This window comes from Populus trichocarpa, chromosome 12 (assembly GCF_000002775.5).
Source record: "Populus trichocarpa isolate Nisqually-1 chromosome 12, P.trichocarpa_v4.1, whole genome shotgun sequence".
In the NCBI taxonomy this organism is placed as follows: Eukaryota; Viridiplantae; Streptophyta; class Magnoliopsida; order Malpighiales; family Salicaceae; genus Populus; species Populus trichocarpa.
Window position 1 is genome coordinate 833891 of NC_037296.2, and position 18933 is coordinate 852823.

Consider the following 18933-nt stretch of genomic DNA (forward strand, 5'->3'; position numbering starts at 1 on the left):
TTAATTTTGAAAACAACAGTTTTGGCCAAGAAAATATTTAAAAACTTATAGTTTCAAATGAAAAGAAAATATGAATTAAGGTTTTTATTATCAATTATAACCTTTAATTAAAAAAAATTTGGAATAAACATTGACTACAGATAGCAATTTAATTGCATTCCATTATGAACAGCAATAAATAGTGATGAGAAATTCTTATTGATATTTATTATGACTAACAAAATTAATATAGTAAAAAAGACTGAATCTTTATATCAATGAATTGACATACAATACAATCTTGATCTATTATATAATATTGTAAAATAATACAGACATGATACATTATTATTATTATTATTATTATTATTGTTTGTGATAACTAAATTCTCTTTACAGGAGTAAAATAAAACAGCATAAGCACACGATATTATTTCAAAATAATTATGAAGCATACACCAGGGATTTTTTTATTCTGAAACATGATGCGCCAGAGATCGATGAGTCCATAGCACTACGGTCTCACACACGGTTACATAGCATTAATATTACAGCTTAAAAAACTAGGTAGGGAGCTTAGAACAACAAAGGTAGATTCTGCAACACATGCAATAATTCAAATGGTATCCTGATTTACTTCTAATTATATAGAACTCGACGATAATCGAGTCACAGAAGTGAACCTGCACGTACCGTTTATTCAAGCAGAAATTAAGCAAGAGAGACTCAACAGTAATTGAGTCTCCGGTTTCATGTATGGACATCAGACCAAGCCGGAGCCACTGAACTTCTCTTCCATAATTTGGTTGAATTTTACTGCCTTGCCATCTGTCAGATAGTTTTTCCAGTCACCTGCTTTACCTTTCCTGAAAAAGGATTTGTTCTCGAAAGTAGGGAGGTCAGGAAGGTAGTATTTTCCATTCTTGTTCACCTCCAAACGGCTCAGATTCTCGAAACTACACATGCTCACAATTTTTTCTGGAGCTCCTTGTTGCTCTTCCTCGATGGAAAAGGGGTGGCCCATGAACTTGGCCATTCTCTTTACATGGAACGGCCCATCAGTCTTCAAATCTTCATACTTGACGAAGAGTACTTTCTCCGGGAATTCCAAGCTTGCTTTCCAGAACCCTAGAACATGGTCCCAGTACGGTCCGAAAGGATAGATCCCTTTACAATATTGCTCTAATGCCTCTTCCAGAGGGAAGGATTCAGAGCCGATGCCACTCACTTGCTGATCAAAATTCCAGTGAGAAATTAGGACATCCTTGGGATCCCTGCATATGTAGATGATCTTACAGCTTGAGTCTATTATGGATCTTGGCAGGGAACTGTAAGGAATATGTGTTGCCACAAATGGGGTTTCAAGGTTTCTGTTGTTTGAGTCTTGGGCCAGTTCAATCTCCAAAAAGGGCACAATCTCATGAGGCAGTTTTTTGAGCAAAGGGTTTGTGGAATCATTGACCTGATTTCGTGACACGATGGAGAAGGCCAGTGCCTTGAGCCAAGCTGTGCCACTTTTTGGAGAGCTGCACAAGACAATATCAGTTGGCTGGGGAGTGAAGGACTCCTGAGCTGAAATTACATTCCGTACCAACGACGGACCGTACCAAAAGCCTTGATACTCGTAAAGTTTTCCAACTGGTTTCCAGCCATCATCTTGACGAAGATTTGAGATTATCTTTTCATATTTGTTCTTGGTGTTTGGAGATTCACTGATTTTTGAAGCATCAGACATTTTGAAAGGGGATAAAGAGAGAGAGAGAAGTGAAAATGTGAATAATTCTTCTGTAACTGATGAGTTTGTGAAGCTCAACATGCAGGGGCTTTGTATATTAACTAATTACCCTGGCCAGAGGATTGATGGTGACAGACAAAGATGTTGCAATGTGAAAACATTCATTGGTGGATTTATGTGCCCACCCATCCCCCATATTGTTTTTCTTGTTGATGGTATATATTCTGTGCCTAATTCAGACAGAGTACTGGCCAATATTTACGGAAAAAAATAAATAAATTCAGTGGACATGTGAATCACATCATAAACAATCAATGATTGATATTTGTTCTTCCACAAGAGTGTCATTTTGTTTGATCCTCGCCTTTGAAACTCAACATGCTCATAAAGATATAGTAAATAATAAACTAATAATGAAAATAAACTAATAATAAACGATAAGCATCTATATTTTTCTTTATAAATTCTAATATTTATTAATTATTAAAAAATTATCGACGAAATTTATTATCATTTTTTGCATATCCCCGGAAATTGAGAGCAGGTACAAATTCTCTTAATTTATAACCCACCATACGATCTATTATATAAATAGGTAAATGCTCCTTCCCTCTAGCCTGTTTGGAAATATAGTTGCGGTTGCTTTTCAAAATACTTTTCACTCGGAAATGTATCAAAATAATATTTTTTTATTTTTTAAAATTATTTTTGACATCAGCACATCAAAATAATATGAAAACACTAAAAAAAATATTAATTTAAAACAAAAAAATAAAAAAATTCAAATTTTTTCAAAAACGTTTTTGAAACGCAAAAACAAACAGGACCCGGTAAATTGTAACTTAAGATCCTCCTTCTCTTAATAAATTTTGATTTTTGATAAATAATATAGAATAATTTTTAAGATTTCACCCGACAACTTAATTTTTAAATTATAATAATCATTTAATATGATATCATAGTTTTAATAAAAAAAAAGTGTTAGTGATTTTAAATCTAACCATCAATTCAACGTTGAGTTTATCAAAAACTGAATTTCATAATTTATTTTAATTTGTTTTTTATAAAGTTATCATGGTCTTATGATTCAGTATATAAATTAACAGATTTACCTGAATTTACTTGTATCGGTTCAATATATTCTCCTCTCAATGTTTATATATAAAAAATTTATCTTAAATATATATTTTTAGTTAAATTATATTTTTACTAATTCATTAAGATGATTGAATTATATCAAATTAATTTCTACATGGTTAAAAAAAATTTATTAAAAAAAATATTAATAATAACTAAATATTTTTTTATGTTAAAAAAATCATTTTATTTATAATATATTACGGATAAAAAAAATATATATTATTAACTATTGGCACGTAGCTCATCTTCGCTCTCTTATTAATCATAAACAAACGAAAAGTCATCATGATGCATCAAACTCCATTTTGCAAGGGCTTTTATTTTTTTTCTTTTCGTCTTCATTTTTAACCAAGCTTTTCAAGGGGTGGGCTGGTCATGACAAGGGGAAAAAAAATGGTGCTGGGAGGGTTGGATATAATTAAGAAGTAATGCCAAATTATATATAAAAAAACAACTAAAATAGAAAGAAAAAATAATGTAGCTTTTCTTGTATATTTTTATTCTTCACCATAGTGTAATGATTTTTTTTTTTCATAAGAAAAATTACTTGTTCTTGGACTAAGAATATTTTTATCTTTTATATGATACAGTGATCATTATATATTTGTTTTGAAGTATTTTAGTTTGTATTAAAATTTAACCATTTAGGTGGTGGCCCAGTGGTAAGAGCTTGAAACCAAAAGATTTGCTCTCTCTGTGGTCTCAGATTCGAGCCCTGTGGTTGCTCATATGATGGCCACTGGAGACTTACATGGTCGTTAACTTCAGGGCCTGTGGGATTAGTGGAGGTGCGCGCAAGCTGGCCCGGACACCTACGTTAAACTAAAAAAAAAAAATTTAATAAAATCTCCATATAAATATCTATATAGAATAAATATATAGAACATCGCACTGAGGGTCTTGGCCTGGCGGTGGGAGGGGCTTGTCTCCTTCCGCTGCTCCTGGGTTCGAGTCCTCATGTGCACGCCTGTCACCCCCGCGGTGCCTTACATGCCCACTGGGTTTGCAGGGTGTTCAGTGAGCCGTGGGATTAGTCGTGGTGCGCGCAAGCTGGCTCGGACACCCACATAAATAAAATATATATATATATATATATAGAACATCATACAATCATTGTTAATGATTAGCTTAGAATTGAGTCCATCCAAAATTATATTGTTCAAGATAAAAAAAAAAAAAAAAAAAAAAGGTAAAAAGGCATCATTTTGAATAAGCTATTTTGCACTAGTGTTTTAAGGAGACATCGTTGTCCTTCCAACTCAGCCTGCTTTTACAGCCAACCATTATAATTCATATCCTAGGGCAGATTCATAACGCACTAAAAAGGTTTTAGCAACTCCTTTGATATATACACGCACAAGCGCGTGTGTTAAAGAGGTATTTTACTATCAAATTAAATTTTAGTATTTTTTTATTTTAGTGTTTTAAAAATATTTTTAAAAAAATTGAATTTTTTTTGTTTTTTTAGTTTTAATTTTTTTTATATCGTTTTAATGTGCTAATGTCAAAAATAATTTTTTAAAAATAATAAAATAAATTATTTTAAAACAATTCAAAATAAAAAATATTTAAAAAAACAACCACTACTCTAATCTTAAAAACTCCATAAAAAAAAATAAAGCTACTGAGCTTTATATATACTGTTGCCTCTATTGTGCCAGCTAAAAAAAATGATTTAGGCTAAAGTTGTGTATAAAATCCTACTTTCATGTCTACCTTCCACTTAAACATTAATGTCAAAATAATTTTTTTTTTTTTTATGAGTAGAACAATATAAACACACATGTGTAAAAGAGAGTGAGTGGTCCTTGAAAATGAAATTGGACAATTGCCTACCAAACTATAATTTGGTTTTTCCACGGCTTCTTATATATCATCGTTATAATATCGAATAAAACATATCCAACATTATAATATCTTCTTTTCATGACCTGAAAAATATGGTCCGTATCCTATAATAGTTCAACTCAATCCTAATAAAAAAATATTTACAGATAAAGTTTATAAACAAATTAATGTTTTATTTGATAAATGGTAATTTGTGAGTTACATGATTCATAAATGATTGATTCTTTATGAAGTGTTAATTAGTTCATTTATAAAAATTAAATGACCAATATGCAAGTAATTATTTAATTGTAATCATAAACAATCAAATATGAAACGTAATTTTCATGATTTTAGAATTTTATGATTCATACATTCAAATAATTATTTAAAGAAGGCTTTTAAAAAATAAAAAACAAATACGTGGACTCATAGCAAACTCTTTGAGAGATTGAGATCTTGAATGTGATTTGATTAAAAACTTGTGTTTTTTTTAATCATAAATTATTTTTATGTAAGATTTTAATGAAATAAAACAATAGGATTAATTTATTTCTGAATAAACTTCTTAAATATCACACAACTATCCATCCATAAAATGTGCAATTATTAAATAAAAAACAACTAGGTGTGTTGTGAAGGTGGTTCCTACGCAACAAGCACATTTCATTTTTCTACCAAAGTCAATATACATATGTTATGAAGATTTAATGTCCATAATATAAACAAAAATAATCAAATGACTAGAAGAAGAGATGAGATGGCACAAAAGGATAAAAAAAAAGACTACTATAAAATTGTCTAATACCAATGAAAATACCGATGAAAAATTTTTCATTAGTACTTTCCGATGATTATAACAATAGAATATTTCAGATAAAAATTCTTAATTATAATAGCGATGATATTATTTCCATCGATAAATATCAATAAAATCACCGATAAAATAAAATAATTAAAAAATAAAAGATTTTATATTGATGAATCCGTTACCAAAATGACACATCATCAATAAACAACAAAATTACCAACAGTATATCTCATCGCTATATTCCGTCAGTAAATTTAAAAGTGTTGTAACCGGCCACATCTTCATTCTCTTGTCCTTCTTCTTCTCCATCTTTTTTTTTCTCAGCAAATCAAAACAACAGTCTCTCCCTTCTATTTTGGCACAAATCTAAATCCCTTCATTACAAATTTCAGCTACCCAACATTTGGTAGTGTTAACATTATTGTCTTGATATAAATTTTTCTAAATATTCCCTATATCAAGTAAGCAAACCTATTTATTTATGTTTTAAGTTGATATTTTGTTGTTTTTTAATAAATGTAGTGTAGTTTGATTGTATATTTTAGTGTTTTACAATATTTTCATAGAGAATTAAATTTCAATTTTTATTTTAGAGTTTGTTTATGATTTGGAAAAATTTGAATTTGCTTGTAATTTGATATAATTGATTTTGATTTTATAATTTAGGTGTGTTATACTAAAGAAAATATAGGTTATTTAATATGTAATAATCATATTTTATCAATTTTATTATTAAGCTGAAAATTTTAAAGAAATCAATTTTTTTTTTTATGTATGTAATTAATAACAATTAAATGATATTAATTTAGATTGAATACGTTTGAATTCAACCAATGATAAATAATTAAATAATTAGTTAGAAATTCACCTTAAAAGTTATATAAAAAAAATTATTGTATAAGTTTTTATTAATTTTTCACCTTTCAAATTCCAAAACTATTAATAAAGATAGAACTAGAAGTCCATATATAAAATATAAAAACAAATATATTTTTAATAATATATCCTTTTGTGGAGACACACTAGTGGTAAGGCAGGTAAAGTACCAACAGGCCAATTCTAAGTCTCTATAAACTCAATAATTCACTTAGCAATTGATTATAATCTTATCTCATTCAATCAAATAAGAAAATTGGCAGTTATTTAGCATGAATCCTTTAATCTTATCTCATTCAATCAAATAAGAAAATTGGCAGTTATTTAGCATGAATCCTTTGTGGGCTCTTCAACAATGACTGGAATTGTAGGTTTCACCAATGAATGGAGGTGTAATCCACGACAACAGTAGGAGACAAGAGAACCCCCTAGAACGCCCATACATCAATTAAACTTAAAAATCCAGATCAAGACACGTGAAAAATCTTGAACTTCTGTTGGAGGGTGCGCCTGGCCCTTGCAGTAGTGCAACGCATGGGCGACGCGTGAGGATCCCAGTAGCAAGCTACTGCGGTGGAACCTCCCCTTTAAAAAATTAATTTAATATCGTGTGGACCTATGGCCCACGTATCAGATATTAAACTGATAAGAACAGATACTACACTTGATCTTAGCCAAAAGGCCGAGAAAGGTATGATTTGTACAATCGCCTCGATTGCTTTTTATACATGCAGCTCTCAACATTATCTTCTGCTTTATCGATGTGGGATACAAGCCCTAGCCTCTTCTTCTGCTGCACTATTCTCATTATATCACCTTATTTTCTTATTTAATTTAAATTTTAAATTAAATCACTGAAAATTAATTTAAAATAAATTATTTAATTTAATAAATTCAAAAATAACTTAAATGATTAATAAAAATATAACATAACTTTTTAAAAAAACTTTAAAACAACCTGAGTTATGGACTTCAATAGGTTTAATAACTTTGTTATTTTTATAAATTATTTTTATTTAATTTTATGATAACATTAGTTGCTTTCAAAATTAAGTATCAACCCTAAAAAAATATTTATTTGAAATCATGATAACCCTATAGAAAATAATAATACAAATAAACCATGAATTTCATTTCTCAATCAATCCAATATTGAATATGAGTAAAATAAAGATAAACAATTAAAAAAATTAAAGGATCAGAAACTAAAAAAACAAACATATTAAGTTTGATGGGTAAACTCATTAAACTCGTGAATTGGATAACCCGGTCAACATGTCAAACCCGCAAACCGGATAATGAACTCCATGAGGATTAATAACTTGTTTTTTTTCTAAACTATTGTTTATTTAATTATATGATAACAAATATAGACGATTGTAAAATCAAGTATCAAACTAATACTGAGACTTTTTTTAATACTATGATAACCTCATAGAAAATAAAACAAAACAAATTATGAAACTTAATTTTTAATCAATCTAATATCAAAAAATAAATTATATATATAATTTAATAACGTGTTTTTTTTCTAAAACTATTTTTTTAACTATATGATAACAAAATAAAAATGATCATGTAATCCATTTCAATTAAAAAAATTAAAAAGAAAAAGTACCCTGCTAAATCTGCAAATAGAGGCAACCAGAGTTTCCCTTATAACCTTTAATTTTTGTTATTTTAGAAAGTTAATAACATGGTTTTTCTCTAAAATTATTTTTTTAACCATATAAAAAAAAATAGATTATAAAAAAACCAAATTCAATTAAAAAAAAACTCAAACCTATAAACTAGGCAACCTGGGTTACCTTGACAAAACACTAACCTCATAAAAATATAAAATAAAAAGAAAAACAATTACAAAGCTAAATTCTCAACCATCTCACTATTAAAAAATAAAAATAATAAAAATAATTTTAAAAAATTATAACAAAAAAAACAAAAAAACTTGTGTGTTCAAGAAATACTGAAATAATTCATTAGTATTTTGTAAATAAAACTACAGTGCTTTTCCATTTGTTTTAGCTTTTACACACACACAGAACAAAGAAAACAACCCACGCCCATTAAAAATTGAGAAGAGCAGATGCCTAGCTAAAAATAAATAAATAAGCTTTAATTTCCATTTATCTGGTAGTTAATTATTAAAAGTTTTACTTGCGTTCGATTGTGACGAGTAGCAAAACACCAATGTCATCAAGTATTGATTTTTTGTTTAGATAAAACCTAATATAGAAAACCAAAATGTAATTGCCATTGGCATATTATTATTTTTTATATTAAAACTAAAATTGTCCTGCATCTATTGTTGAATTGACAGTCTTATTTATTAGAGAATTAAATATAACCTAACAAAAAAAAAACAATGAATTAATATTTATTTAAAAGGATTACGTCTTTAAATTTCAACACTTATATTTTTCACGCTAACCCTATCATCAAGGATGAGCAAAAAACTCGAAAAATTAAAATCAGAAAAAAATAATTAAAAAAATCGAACCGTGAAAAAAAACCGAATAAACAGATTAAAATTTAAAAAAAACCGACCGGTTCGGTTTTATAAGCCTGAAACCGAAAAAACCGAGCCAAATCGGAAAAAAACCAAGCCAAAACCGAGCCAAACCAAAAAACCAAGCCAAACCGGTTTGAACCGGTTTTTATTCAAAAAACCGAACCGAACCAAAACCGGTCGGTTTAAACTGGTTTAGGTTCGGTTTCGGTCTTTTTTTAAAAAAATTTAATTAATTATTTTTTTTAATAAAAACCAAACTAAACTGAAAATAATCACTCGTCGTATTATTGTAATGCCCAATTTACAGCAGGTTCCTCCACTTGTGCAAGGCAACGGCTATTAATTTTGACAACTCCCCTCGAAGATAGAAAAGCTTCAATTAATATATGATTGTTGAATGTTCTTTAAAATATAAATTGTTACGTAAAAGTTTTCTATCTCTTGAAATCATAGACCAACTAATAAAAATCTTATCAATAATTAAAATTGTCTAAATCATCAATTTAGTAAATGAGATTTATAACACAATTTTTTTATATTTAATAAAATAATTATAATTATGAATGACATAATTAATAATTTATTAATAAAAATATTATGTGAAAAAAATTAAAGATGCATATAAACTTCATTGGTTTGATATATAATCTTAAATGGTGAGCTAGATTCACCATCTAATTTCTTCAAAAAATAAATATATTTATAAATAATTGCGAAAACAAATATAAATAATGTATGCAATAAAAATGTACAGCCAGTTGGATATAGCTTAATCCTTGTTGGGTTTCCGTTTCTCTACTCTTGTCTTTTCTTATTTAATTCATGCTTTTACTATATTTGTGCTAATATCAATCCAAAATATTTTGGTGTTGCCCTTCTGTCGTCTATGCATCAAGTTTCGTTAGAGACGACATCAACTCATACCGTCCACTGTAATTGCCCTTCTACAGAATTTCGTTAGTAATTTATTGCTCGGGACTGCCCAAAATCACTGGTCGGTGTGTAAAAAACACTACTGGTCGGTGTGTAAAAAACCATTACTGGTCGGTGTTTTTTTTTTTTTTTTAATAATATTGCTACATTAACATCCATTTAAAAGCTGATGACAACATACAATAAAGAAAGCACCATGCTACCTGAGCAACTAACATGGTACTGGATTAGTTATTTAGTGCTGGTTTTGTGTTAGAGAAGGACACGTCATCTTGAAAAATAAATAATTACTTTTCTAGTTAATCGAGAAGAAAAAGAAAATGTTGCAGGGAATAATAAACTAAGAAAAACTTGAAAAGTACTAGCGAGCTAGCCGATCCAAAAAGCCTATAAAAGCAACACTTCCTCCATGCACATTTCCCTCATCACAAGTCTTTGCAGCACCTTCCTTATACTACATCTTCCATTAACGTCTTTCGTATTTCATTCTCACCTTCTTCTCGTTTGTCGACAAAGCACACTACTTATAGCTAGATTAAATATCATGGGGAAATATGTGGAGTGGTTGGATGTGGCACATTTGGGGGTGAGAATCGCATCAAGGTTCCACTCTCGGTGTCCACAGACAGGCCGGTCGTACTACCACCCTCCATCCGGTTCTGAAGATCATCACCACCATCAAAAGGGTGCCGGGGAGAGTGATCAAGTGCCAGTGGTAGAAGATTTGACCCAAATGGATAATTTGGGTGTCCATGTGGATAGAGAGTTTGATACTTCTCAAGAAATGCTTTTCTATTCTGTTTTGTAGGTATATCAGTGTATGTATAAATTTGTGAAGCTGTTTTCTTTTAATCTACTTTTTTTTGTGTGTATTTTCCTGCACAAGTTTCTTGTATTTTTTTATGCTAGTTCCATGGAGTCAGGGAATTGATAGCACTCCGTTGGAAATGTCAGTAGCACTAAACTTTTAGGAATTGTCATAGGTTTTCGTGTAAAAAAAATCTTACAATCCTACATTTTTAAGTTAGGATTGTAGATTTGTTTCTATAGTAAAAATAAACTCTTAAGAGGACCTGCCCCTGAGTGCAGTAGAGACAGCCAGTGACAAACTCTTGCAGGGCCTGTCACTACCAATCCAAAGACACGAAAGTAAATTGATTCCTGAAGTTTGATATTCAAGCAAAGTTGAAAAACAAACATTTTTAGTTTAATCCTTGGAAAATTAAACTTCACCTGGAACATAAACCTTGGAATAGTCTTAAGGGTTCATTAATGTGCATGTGTAGAGAAAAGCAAGAAAGTAGAAAGACCAATACCTAAGCTTATGTCTGTTTTATAACATCAACATTGTCGACAATAACTTTGGGGATACGAGCAATCTTCTCCCAATCATCACCAGTTTCTCGGTCGCATCTTTCGGCCAAACGAGGACAGCCTAAAATCCGGAGCTCTTGAAGGGCAGAAAATGTCTTCAGGCAGGCAGGCAATTCAAGGAGTGCTGGACAAAATTCAAGTTTCAAATTCTTTAAAGTGTCAGCAGATCCTCTAATAAGCCACTCTGGCAATTCTTCCACTGCTTCTAAAAAGCACAATACCAGTTTTTTAAGTTTAAACTCACAGGCTTCTTGATTGGGGAAATTAAGAGCTACACAACCGCTAATATGTAGATCCTGTAATGAAGTTAGATACTTTATACTTGGTGGCAAGGAGTTCAAGCTTGGACAGGTAACAATATACAATGATCGAAGGGCTGACAGGTTTTCCATGTCTTCAAACAAGCGTTCTAGATTTTCACAGGTGGCTATCCACAAAAACCGAAGAGATTTCAAGCACCCTATTTCATCTCTTGGCAAAGAAGTCTGTCTAGTGGCTAGCCACAGAAATCTAAGGCTTTCCATGTACCTCATACCTCTAGGTAACTCTTCAATTTCATCGCATCCGCCAAGGAACAGAGTTTGCAAGTTTTGTAGCTTGCAGATAGAATTTGGCAGCCTTTTGATTCTGTGATTCCATGATAAGTCTAGATATCTTAAATGCTTCAATTTGCCAATTTTCTTTGGCAGCTCTTTGAACTGGGACCTGGACAAGTTCAATGCTCGCAAGTACTTGAATCTCGACAAACATGTTTCAAGGATTGAGTTGCTAGCAAGCACATCCTTGTCACTATGAATGAAGACAGTTCGAACCTGGTCTAACTCCTTCGACAACATAGGAAAATCTTGGCGAACTGAGTCAGGATCTGGAATGGATATATGCTGGACACTTTTTTCGATTCTTTTGCTATTTGCAGTCACTACAAAACATTCATCTTGTGCCACTGATAATGCAAGATCATGCATGACATCAAGCATTCCAAACTGAAGAGATCCATACAAATCTCTAAAATCTTGAAGAAAACATCCGTACTCCAGCTCCTTCAAGTAAATAGAGCCAATGTCTTCCAATTCTGATTCTCCATCTGAGGATTGAAGTAGTCCATGTGCCATCCAGAACTGAATTAACTCATAATCATTGTACTCGTAATTCTTCGGAAACAACGAGCAATAAGCAAAGCACCTTTTCAAGCACGAAGGCAACTGTTCATAACTTACCCTTAAAGCAGGCAAAATATCATCCTCCTTTTGCTCCACTTTCCATAGCCTGCTATCTCTTATCAGATTCCAATCTCGTTCATCAGTATTCAGAAAGAGTTGTCCTGCTAGAGTCCTCACAGCCAAAGGAACCTCTCCACATTTCTTCACAATCTCTTCTCCAATTCTTAGCAAATTCGGATATTGTTTGTCCTGTCCTTCCTTGAATGCGTACTTAACAAACAAGGACAAGCATTCATCGTAACGAACACCTTGTAAGTTATGAACATACTTGGGGGCAGTGCCTATCATGGAAGCAACCTGGTTGCTGCGTGTAGTCACCATGATCATACTTCCTCTTGCACCTACCCTCAAAAGATCTTTCAATTCTTCCCATCGTGCAAGGTTATCATTCCACAAGTCATCCAACACAAGAAAATACTTCTTATCTCTTATAGATTCTCGCAAGAGTGTTTGCAATTCTTCCACTTCCATGCTGCCATTGTCTTCACCAATTCCTACCCCACCAGTTGCAGAAATAATTAACTTCTCCATCAACCTTTTCTTGTCAGAGTCTCTGGAGACGTAAACCCACATTTTGAACTGGAAATGCTTAACCACCCTTTCATCATTGTAAGCCATTTTAGCAAGTGTTGTCTTCCCCATACCTCCAATGCCAACTATGGGAAGCACTGAAATGTTTTCCTCATCACTAGGGTGCAATAAAAGTTGAATGATCTTTTCTTTGTCTTCGTCTCTTCCAATTATGCCAGCAGAATGAACAAAGGAGTGAGTTCCCCTCTCCCTGTTAAGAGGGCGCCTCTCTTCAGCACGTTCAGTGAGCCGACACTTAACATTACCAGCTGCAATTGCATCTAACCCTTCGTTTATCCGCTTTAACTTTCGGCCAATAGTTGAGCGGAATATAAGAGGGTTAGAAGATGAAAAGCATCGAAGTACCTGAAATTCGAAAATAGATAAAAATCGATTGGGATTTAACTTTTATTTATCCCAATATGATTGTACTAATATTCGTTTTTCCGCTTTAACTTTCGGCCATTAGTCTCGGTTCAGTTTGGACAGCAATCTCAAACAAAAACAAAATCTTCTAACAAGTTGGGATTAAGCAAGTTCAAGTTGTCCCCTAATCTAAAAGTTTCTAGTTTTCCCATGCTGCCTAGCCAAATTTTGCAAATTGAACATATGCAGCCTATTCTCATCATTCTTGAACAATTCATAATCTTAAAAAAGAAGAAGAATGATTTATTTCGTCATGCTCTCATAAAAAGAAAAGAAAAGAAAAGCAAAGGCACAAAGAAAGAAAGAAAAGAAAATGGGCATACATATTTATAGAAATTAGATCGTACCAAGAAAGTTGCAAAATGGGAATCTGATGTCAAATAAATTTAGGTATAATCTATATATTGATCAGGGAAAGAAAATCAAGTACACAGCAAAGAAACTAGCAAAAGAAAATTTATGGTTGTAAGAGGTAACTCACCTTTCTTGTGTAGAAGTTCCCTCGATCAATGACTTGCCTCCTCAAATTTTCAACCTCGAGTTCATCAAGGACATCCTCTGCATCATAGAAGACATGGTTTAGCTGCTTGAGCCAAAGTCTTAGCTCTGGTGAATTTGACCGCTTCTCCTCGGCGTCTATGAGCACATCTTTAATGACTAGCATGCTGTGCTTAAGCTTCTTTAGCTCATCTTCATTGCAACATGCCAATGAAGTTTCCTCATACTCCAAGGAGCCTAACTTCTCCACAACATTTTCAGCAATGTTGAGGGAAAACTCAGTCATCTTTCTATAGGAAAAAGGGGGAAATACAATTGTTTCTCTGGTAAAGGAAGTATGTGAAAATGGTGATTGTCAGGGTCTTGGCTAGTCAATTGCAAATGCACACAAAATTAGCAAGTCAGCAGCTTGTTGCTTTTCGCTATTTTGGTCGTCGCATCGAAGTAAAGCATATTCTAAGCTTCAAAATGCAGAATAGGAAAGCTTCATTATGTGAAGGAGAAAAGTAACATGAAGTAGATGTGTTTTGGACTGTATTACTCGGATTAATACGAGTACGTATATAACATGCATATCTATGTTGGATTTTGCCTAGTAATTAAATTTAACTAAAAGAATTTTTTTTCTATATTTAGATCGGGTTATATATATTTATTGATTATATCAAATTTAGTTTTTAATATATTTATATATATATATATATTTATTTTTATTTTGAATTTGTTTTTTTAATTTTATCATTTAGAATTTGATTTAATTTTATTTGTATATCAACTTTGATCCTTATATTTTTTATTGTTATTTTTTGTTCTTATTATTTTTTTAAATGAAATTATTTATCTATCATATTTGATCCTTATTATTTTTATTTTTATTTTTTTTATTTGAAATAATTTTTTAAAATAAATTTTTTAAAATTTCTTTTGATATATATATATATATATATATATATATATATATATATATATATATATATATATATATATATATTATTCTTTATAAGTTTTGTTTAATACACAATTTAGAGCAAATTTTTTGTTTGAGAATTAATATCCACTTAATTTTTTTTTATAACCCGGGGTGTCCGGGCCAGCTTACACGCACCACGACTAATCCCCGGATCCACTGAATACCTTGCAAGCCCAGTAAACAGGTAAGTCATCGCGGGGACGACAGACATGCACGCTGAGGCTTGAACCCAGGATGCAGAGGCAAGAAAACCCTACCAAGACTGCTGGGTCACAAGCCTCGGTGCTTAATATCCACTTAATTACTTTTATTACAATTAGTGTTGCTAATTATTTTGGTTGGTTAAACTAGAGTTATATATGCTCCTTTTTGACATGAAATTAATCACGTCCGTAGGCAATATGACCTGTTGTATTAAGTCTTCCATGCATTATGTCATCGCGTACAAATGAATACTTTTAGACCCTATTATGTGTTTTTTAGTTCATATTTATAATTTTCGACACTAAATTGTTTTCTAGTTCTTATTCAGTATAAATAATAATAAAATTTTAATTTTAATAATAATTAAGTAATATTTTTTTTTGAATAATAACACAAATCAACGGTTGGATAACCAACTTGCTAGGTATTTAATTTATTTTTTTCGTAACTGGATATATGAACTTTAATTTTTTATCAATTAAGTTGCTCAATATTAATTAAATGATGGCATGAACACTAAAATCTTGTGCACAAAAAAATCTGATTTCTGTTGTGAGTATAAGCATAAAATATGAGTTTTATTTAATTAAATTTAACATGTCTTAATTTTTTTAAGGCATTTTGTGAGCATGAAATTTGAATTGCGAATCTATATTTCTTATCTTAATTGGTGAAGTGGCATAAATAAATGACTGTATTCCTAATTTTTTTTATAAGATTTTAGTATTAATTTCATCATTTAACTTGTAAATTTTCAAATTTAAAATAAAATAAAAACATCCATCATGAAAGCATAACAGATCATGAGTAAGTTAAATTATTTTTAATTATCAACTAAGTTGACAAAAATTAAAGTTGAGAAATCCAAATATAAAATTAAAAAAAATCATTTACTTAATATATTGTATTAATATCTACAAATTATAATGAATAGGAAGATGGCACCCATGAACTCTTTCATGACAATCTATTACATGTATCATTGGCATGCTGCCAATATACATTATTAATTTTGAATGATTTATCTCAATACAATTACAACTTCCATACATCCTAATCATGGGAAATTACTATGCTCATAATTAACAAATTATTAATGATCAGATATTGGAGAAAATTAATTCTTAGAAACATATTTAGGTTGAATTTAATGACCTAACTCCAGAATTTTTGTTTGCAAAATTGAAGTTTCCTGATAAGAATAATTGTGGTCATGATCAATATCAGTGCAAGGGATTTTTATCAATGCTAAGTCAAGGTAAATCAGAATTAAAACCTTTAAATTAACAGATTGTTTTTCAAGGTTTTTTAATAAATATAATCAGATGTGGAGCTGGAAAAAAATTGTTGTGGGAGTTATATTTTGTAAAACCACTTCAACAAATAATTAAGTGGTAAGAGCTTGTTTTATTACTAAGCGTTTCAATTGACACTATATCTAGTAAAAGCAATAATAAAAATATTGAGGGGTGTAACTTAACTGATCAGATTTTAGGTTTGCTCTCTAGAGGTTACCAGTTCGAATCCCACAAACCTCAGGGTCACTGGAGGCTTATATGGTCGTTAACTTCAAGACCCATAGGATTAGTCGAGATGCACACAAGCTGGTCCGGACATCCACGTTAATAAAAAAAAATAAAAGAAGAATTTTGATTTGGATAAGTAAATGGTTAGCTTATATATCTGTCAAATTAAAATAATTATTGGTTAATGCGGTTAAGTGATTCAATTCTAAAAAATAATTAAAATAAAAAACATATTGCTGATTATTATTGTTCTTGTTTGAGTAGTTGTGAATTGCTACCATTATTTGTAATTTTTTATTGAAACATTTCTAATTTAGGATTCTACATAAATTGATTTCTATAGTCAATGGATTTTAATTTTTGTAATATATAAAATATGATTAATTTTTGTAGCATAGTAAAATATGATGAATCTACCCTTTTTGTTTTCCTATTAGTTCATATAAGTAGACCGTTCGGTGAATATAATAAATCTGATTCTATATAGCAAAAACTCTCATAATTACATTTTACCTAAATTGCAACCTCATAAAAAATGAAAAATTACACATCATCCTAGTTTGTTTCTTTTTTTCCATTAAAAATTAGATTATTGTGAAGAGTCCAAACAAATCAAATTATACAAAAGAAGAACAAACACCAAATCATTCTTACAGCATCTTTTTTTTTTTTTTACAAAGTATTACTTTTATTATATGTTTTTTTCTAAAATTATCTTTTTGATTTTCATTAATTATCCTAATTATTTTTTAGTTTTTTATTTGATTTTCAATGATTTTAAAAAAAGTTGATGTTGGTCTCTAAAAATAAAAAGTTGGTTGATTTGGTTATTCATAAAAAAATTTAACATATATCCTTTTTAAAAAAAAAATTTGTCATTTTGGTTACTTAAAAAAACTGTCATTGGTTCCTCAAAAAAAAACTTGTTTTTTGTGAGGTTTTGACATCGATTCCTAAAAAAAAAAAAAACTAATTTCTAAAATAAGTATTGAGCTCTGCATAAAGATGGTAAATTATATGATTGAGCTTTCATCTATTTATTTTTGTTAGTTGTTAAAACAGGCTTGACAACTATTATTCTTACTTAACGAGCCATAATAAATCAAGTACATAAATAATGATATATATAAAATTAATAACTCGTTTGATATTTTGATTTGATGTTTTTTAAAATGTATTAAAATAATATTTTTTTATTTTTTAAAATTTATTTTTAATATTATTATATTAAAATAATAATAAAAATACTAAAAAAATTAATTTTATATCAAACAGTATTTTAATTGCATCGACAAATAACCACCTAATTACTTTTCCGGATTGGATCGCTCGTGCTAGGCTATGAAGATCAAATTGATTTGGGGCTTTTTTCTTTGTCTAGGCTTCTTGCTTTTAGGGGGCAGCTGAGAGAAGGAATATGGGTCTTTTGGGTTGGGGAGGAAGAGAGCTAGGCTGCCATGGGTGGGCCGTGGTTGGTTGTGACCGTCAGCTTCGGCAATAATAATGGCGCTGCATTGGTGGCTTGCATGTTGTCACGGGTGGGAAGAACTGTGGTGGCGGCTGTGGGTTCTTGTCTAACGGTGGGAGGCTGGTGGCTGATGTGATTGTTGGGTTTTACGGGTCTGTGGTAGCTGTTGAAGATGTGTTTATGAGAAAGGTAGCGGCTGAGAGAGGATAACACTGTTGTGGCTGGGGTTGCCAGCGAATAGGGCTGAAAAGCAGCTATTATTGATGATGGGAGGGGGAGAGGCGTTGTTGAAGGAGAGGCTGGTGGTCTACGATGTAAGGGAAAGCCAAGGTTCGCTGGGTTTTGGTTGGTCTTGTGTGTGTGAGGCCTGTGGGAAGAAAAGTGAAGCACCGACGGTTTGATGTAGCAGTGGAGAGACGAGAGAAAGGTGGAGCTTTTGATGGCGAGTGGTCTTCGATCTTGGTGGTGGTTTGAGTTGTTGGGTTATTGACAGTGTGGGTTTTTGATAGAAACTGGTGTGGTTTGGGGATGAGGGTGGCTGGTGCGGGTGACTAGTGGAGGCAGTAAAGGTGGAGGCTGGGCTAAATTCTGTGGCTTGGCTTGTTAGCAGTTACTAGGTTTTTTTTTTTATGAAAGGAAAATGGGTAAAGAAAGTGGCAGTGGGCAGTGTTTATTGTGGTGGTGGTGATTTGTGTTTGAGAGTATGGTTTTCGGTGATGGAGGTTTCTGGGTTTGTGATAGTGAGGAGTGATTGATTACTGTGAGAGAGCGCGGCGTGTTTTTGTGGTTCAGTGGAAGGCTATTTGCTTGAGAAAAGGCTGGTATGGATTCAACACTGCCGTGGGGGCTGCTGGTGTTGAAGAT

The 18933-nt window shown here is 31.3% G+C and overlaps 2 protein-coding genes and 1 non-coding gene across 3 annotated transcripts; all 3 read right to left on the minus strand.

Annotated features, from left to right (window-relative positions):
- Positions 1-381: 381 nt before the first annotated feature.
- LOC7489806 (flavonol sulfotransferase-like) lies at positions 382-1857 on the minus strand. Its single transcript, XM_002318331.4, has one exon. The coding sequence runs from the start codon at positions 1793-1795 to the stop codon at positions 743-745; it is 1053 nt and encodes a 350-aa protein (XP_002318367.2). The 5' UTR covers positions 1796-1857; the 3' UTR covers positions 382-742.
- A 5010-nt stretch (positions 1858-6867) lies between these two features.
- LOC112323691 (U2 spliceosomal RNA) lies at positions 6868-7063 on the minus strand. The gene has a single exon (XR_002977182.1). It is a non-coding gene; the product is annotated as a U2 spliceosomal RNA (small nuclear RNA).
- Positions 7064-10959: 3896 nt separating this feature from the next.
- On the minus strand, positions 10960-14282 carry LOC7485214 (disease resistance protein RGA2). Its single transcript, XM_002318332.3, has 2 exons — positions 13885-14282; positions 10960-13343 (listed from the first exon to the last, which is right to left on the minus strand). Exons 1-2 carry the CDS (start codon positions 14185-14187, stop codon positions 11136-11138), a joined length of 2511 nt encoding a protein of 836 aa, XP_002318368.1. The 5' UTR covers positions 14188-14282; the 3' UTR covers positions 10960-11135.
- Between the last annotated feature and the right edge of the window lie 4651 nt (positions 14283-18933).

What these genes read in the sequence shown, in the direction of transcription:
- LOC7489806 (XM_002318331.4), bottom strand. Translation starts at nt 1,795, where the DNA reads ATGTTGAGCTTCACAAACTCATCAGTTACAGAAGAATTATTCACATTT.
- LOC7485214 (XM_002318332.3), bottom strand. Translation starts at nt 14,187, where the DNA reads ATGACTGAGTTTTCCCTCAACATTGCTGAAAATGTTGTGGAGAAGTTA. An exon ending in GGAACTTCTACACAAGAAAG is followed by an intron (nt 13,344 to 13,884) that starts GTGAGTTACCTC and finishes TTCGAATTTCAG; the next exon opens with GTACTTCGATGCTTTTCATC.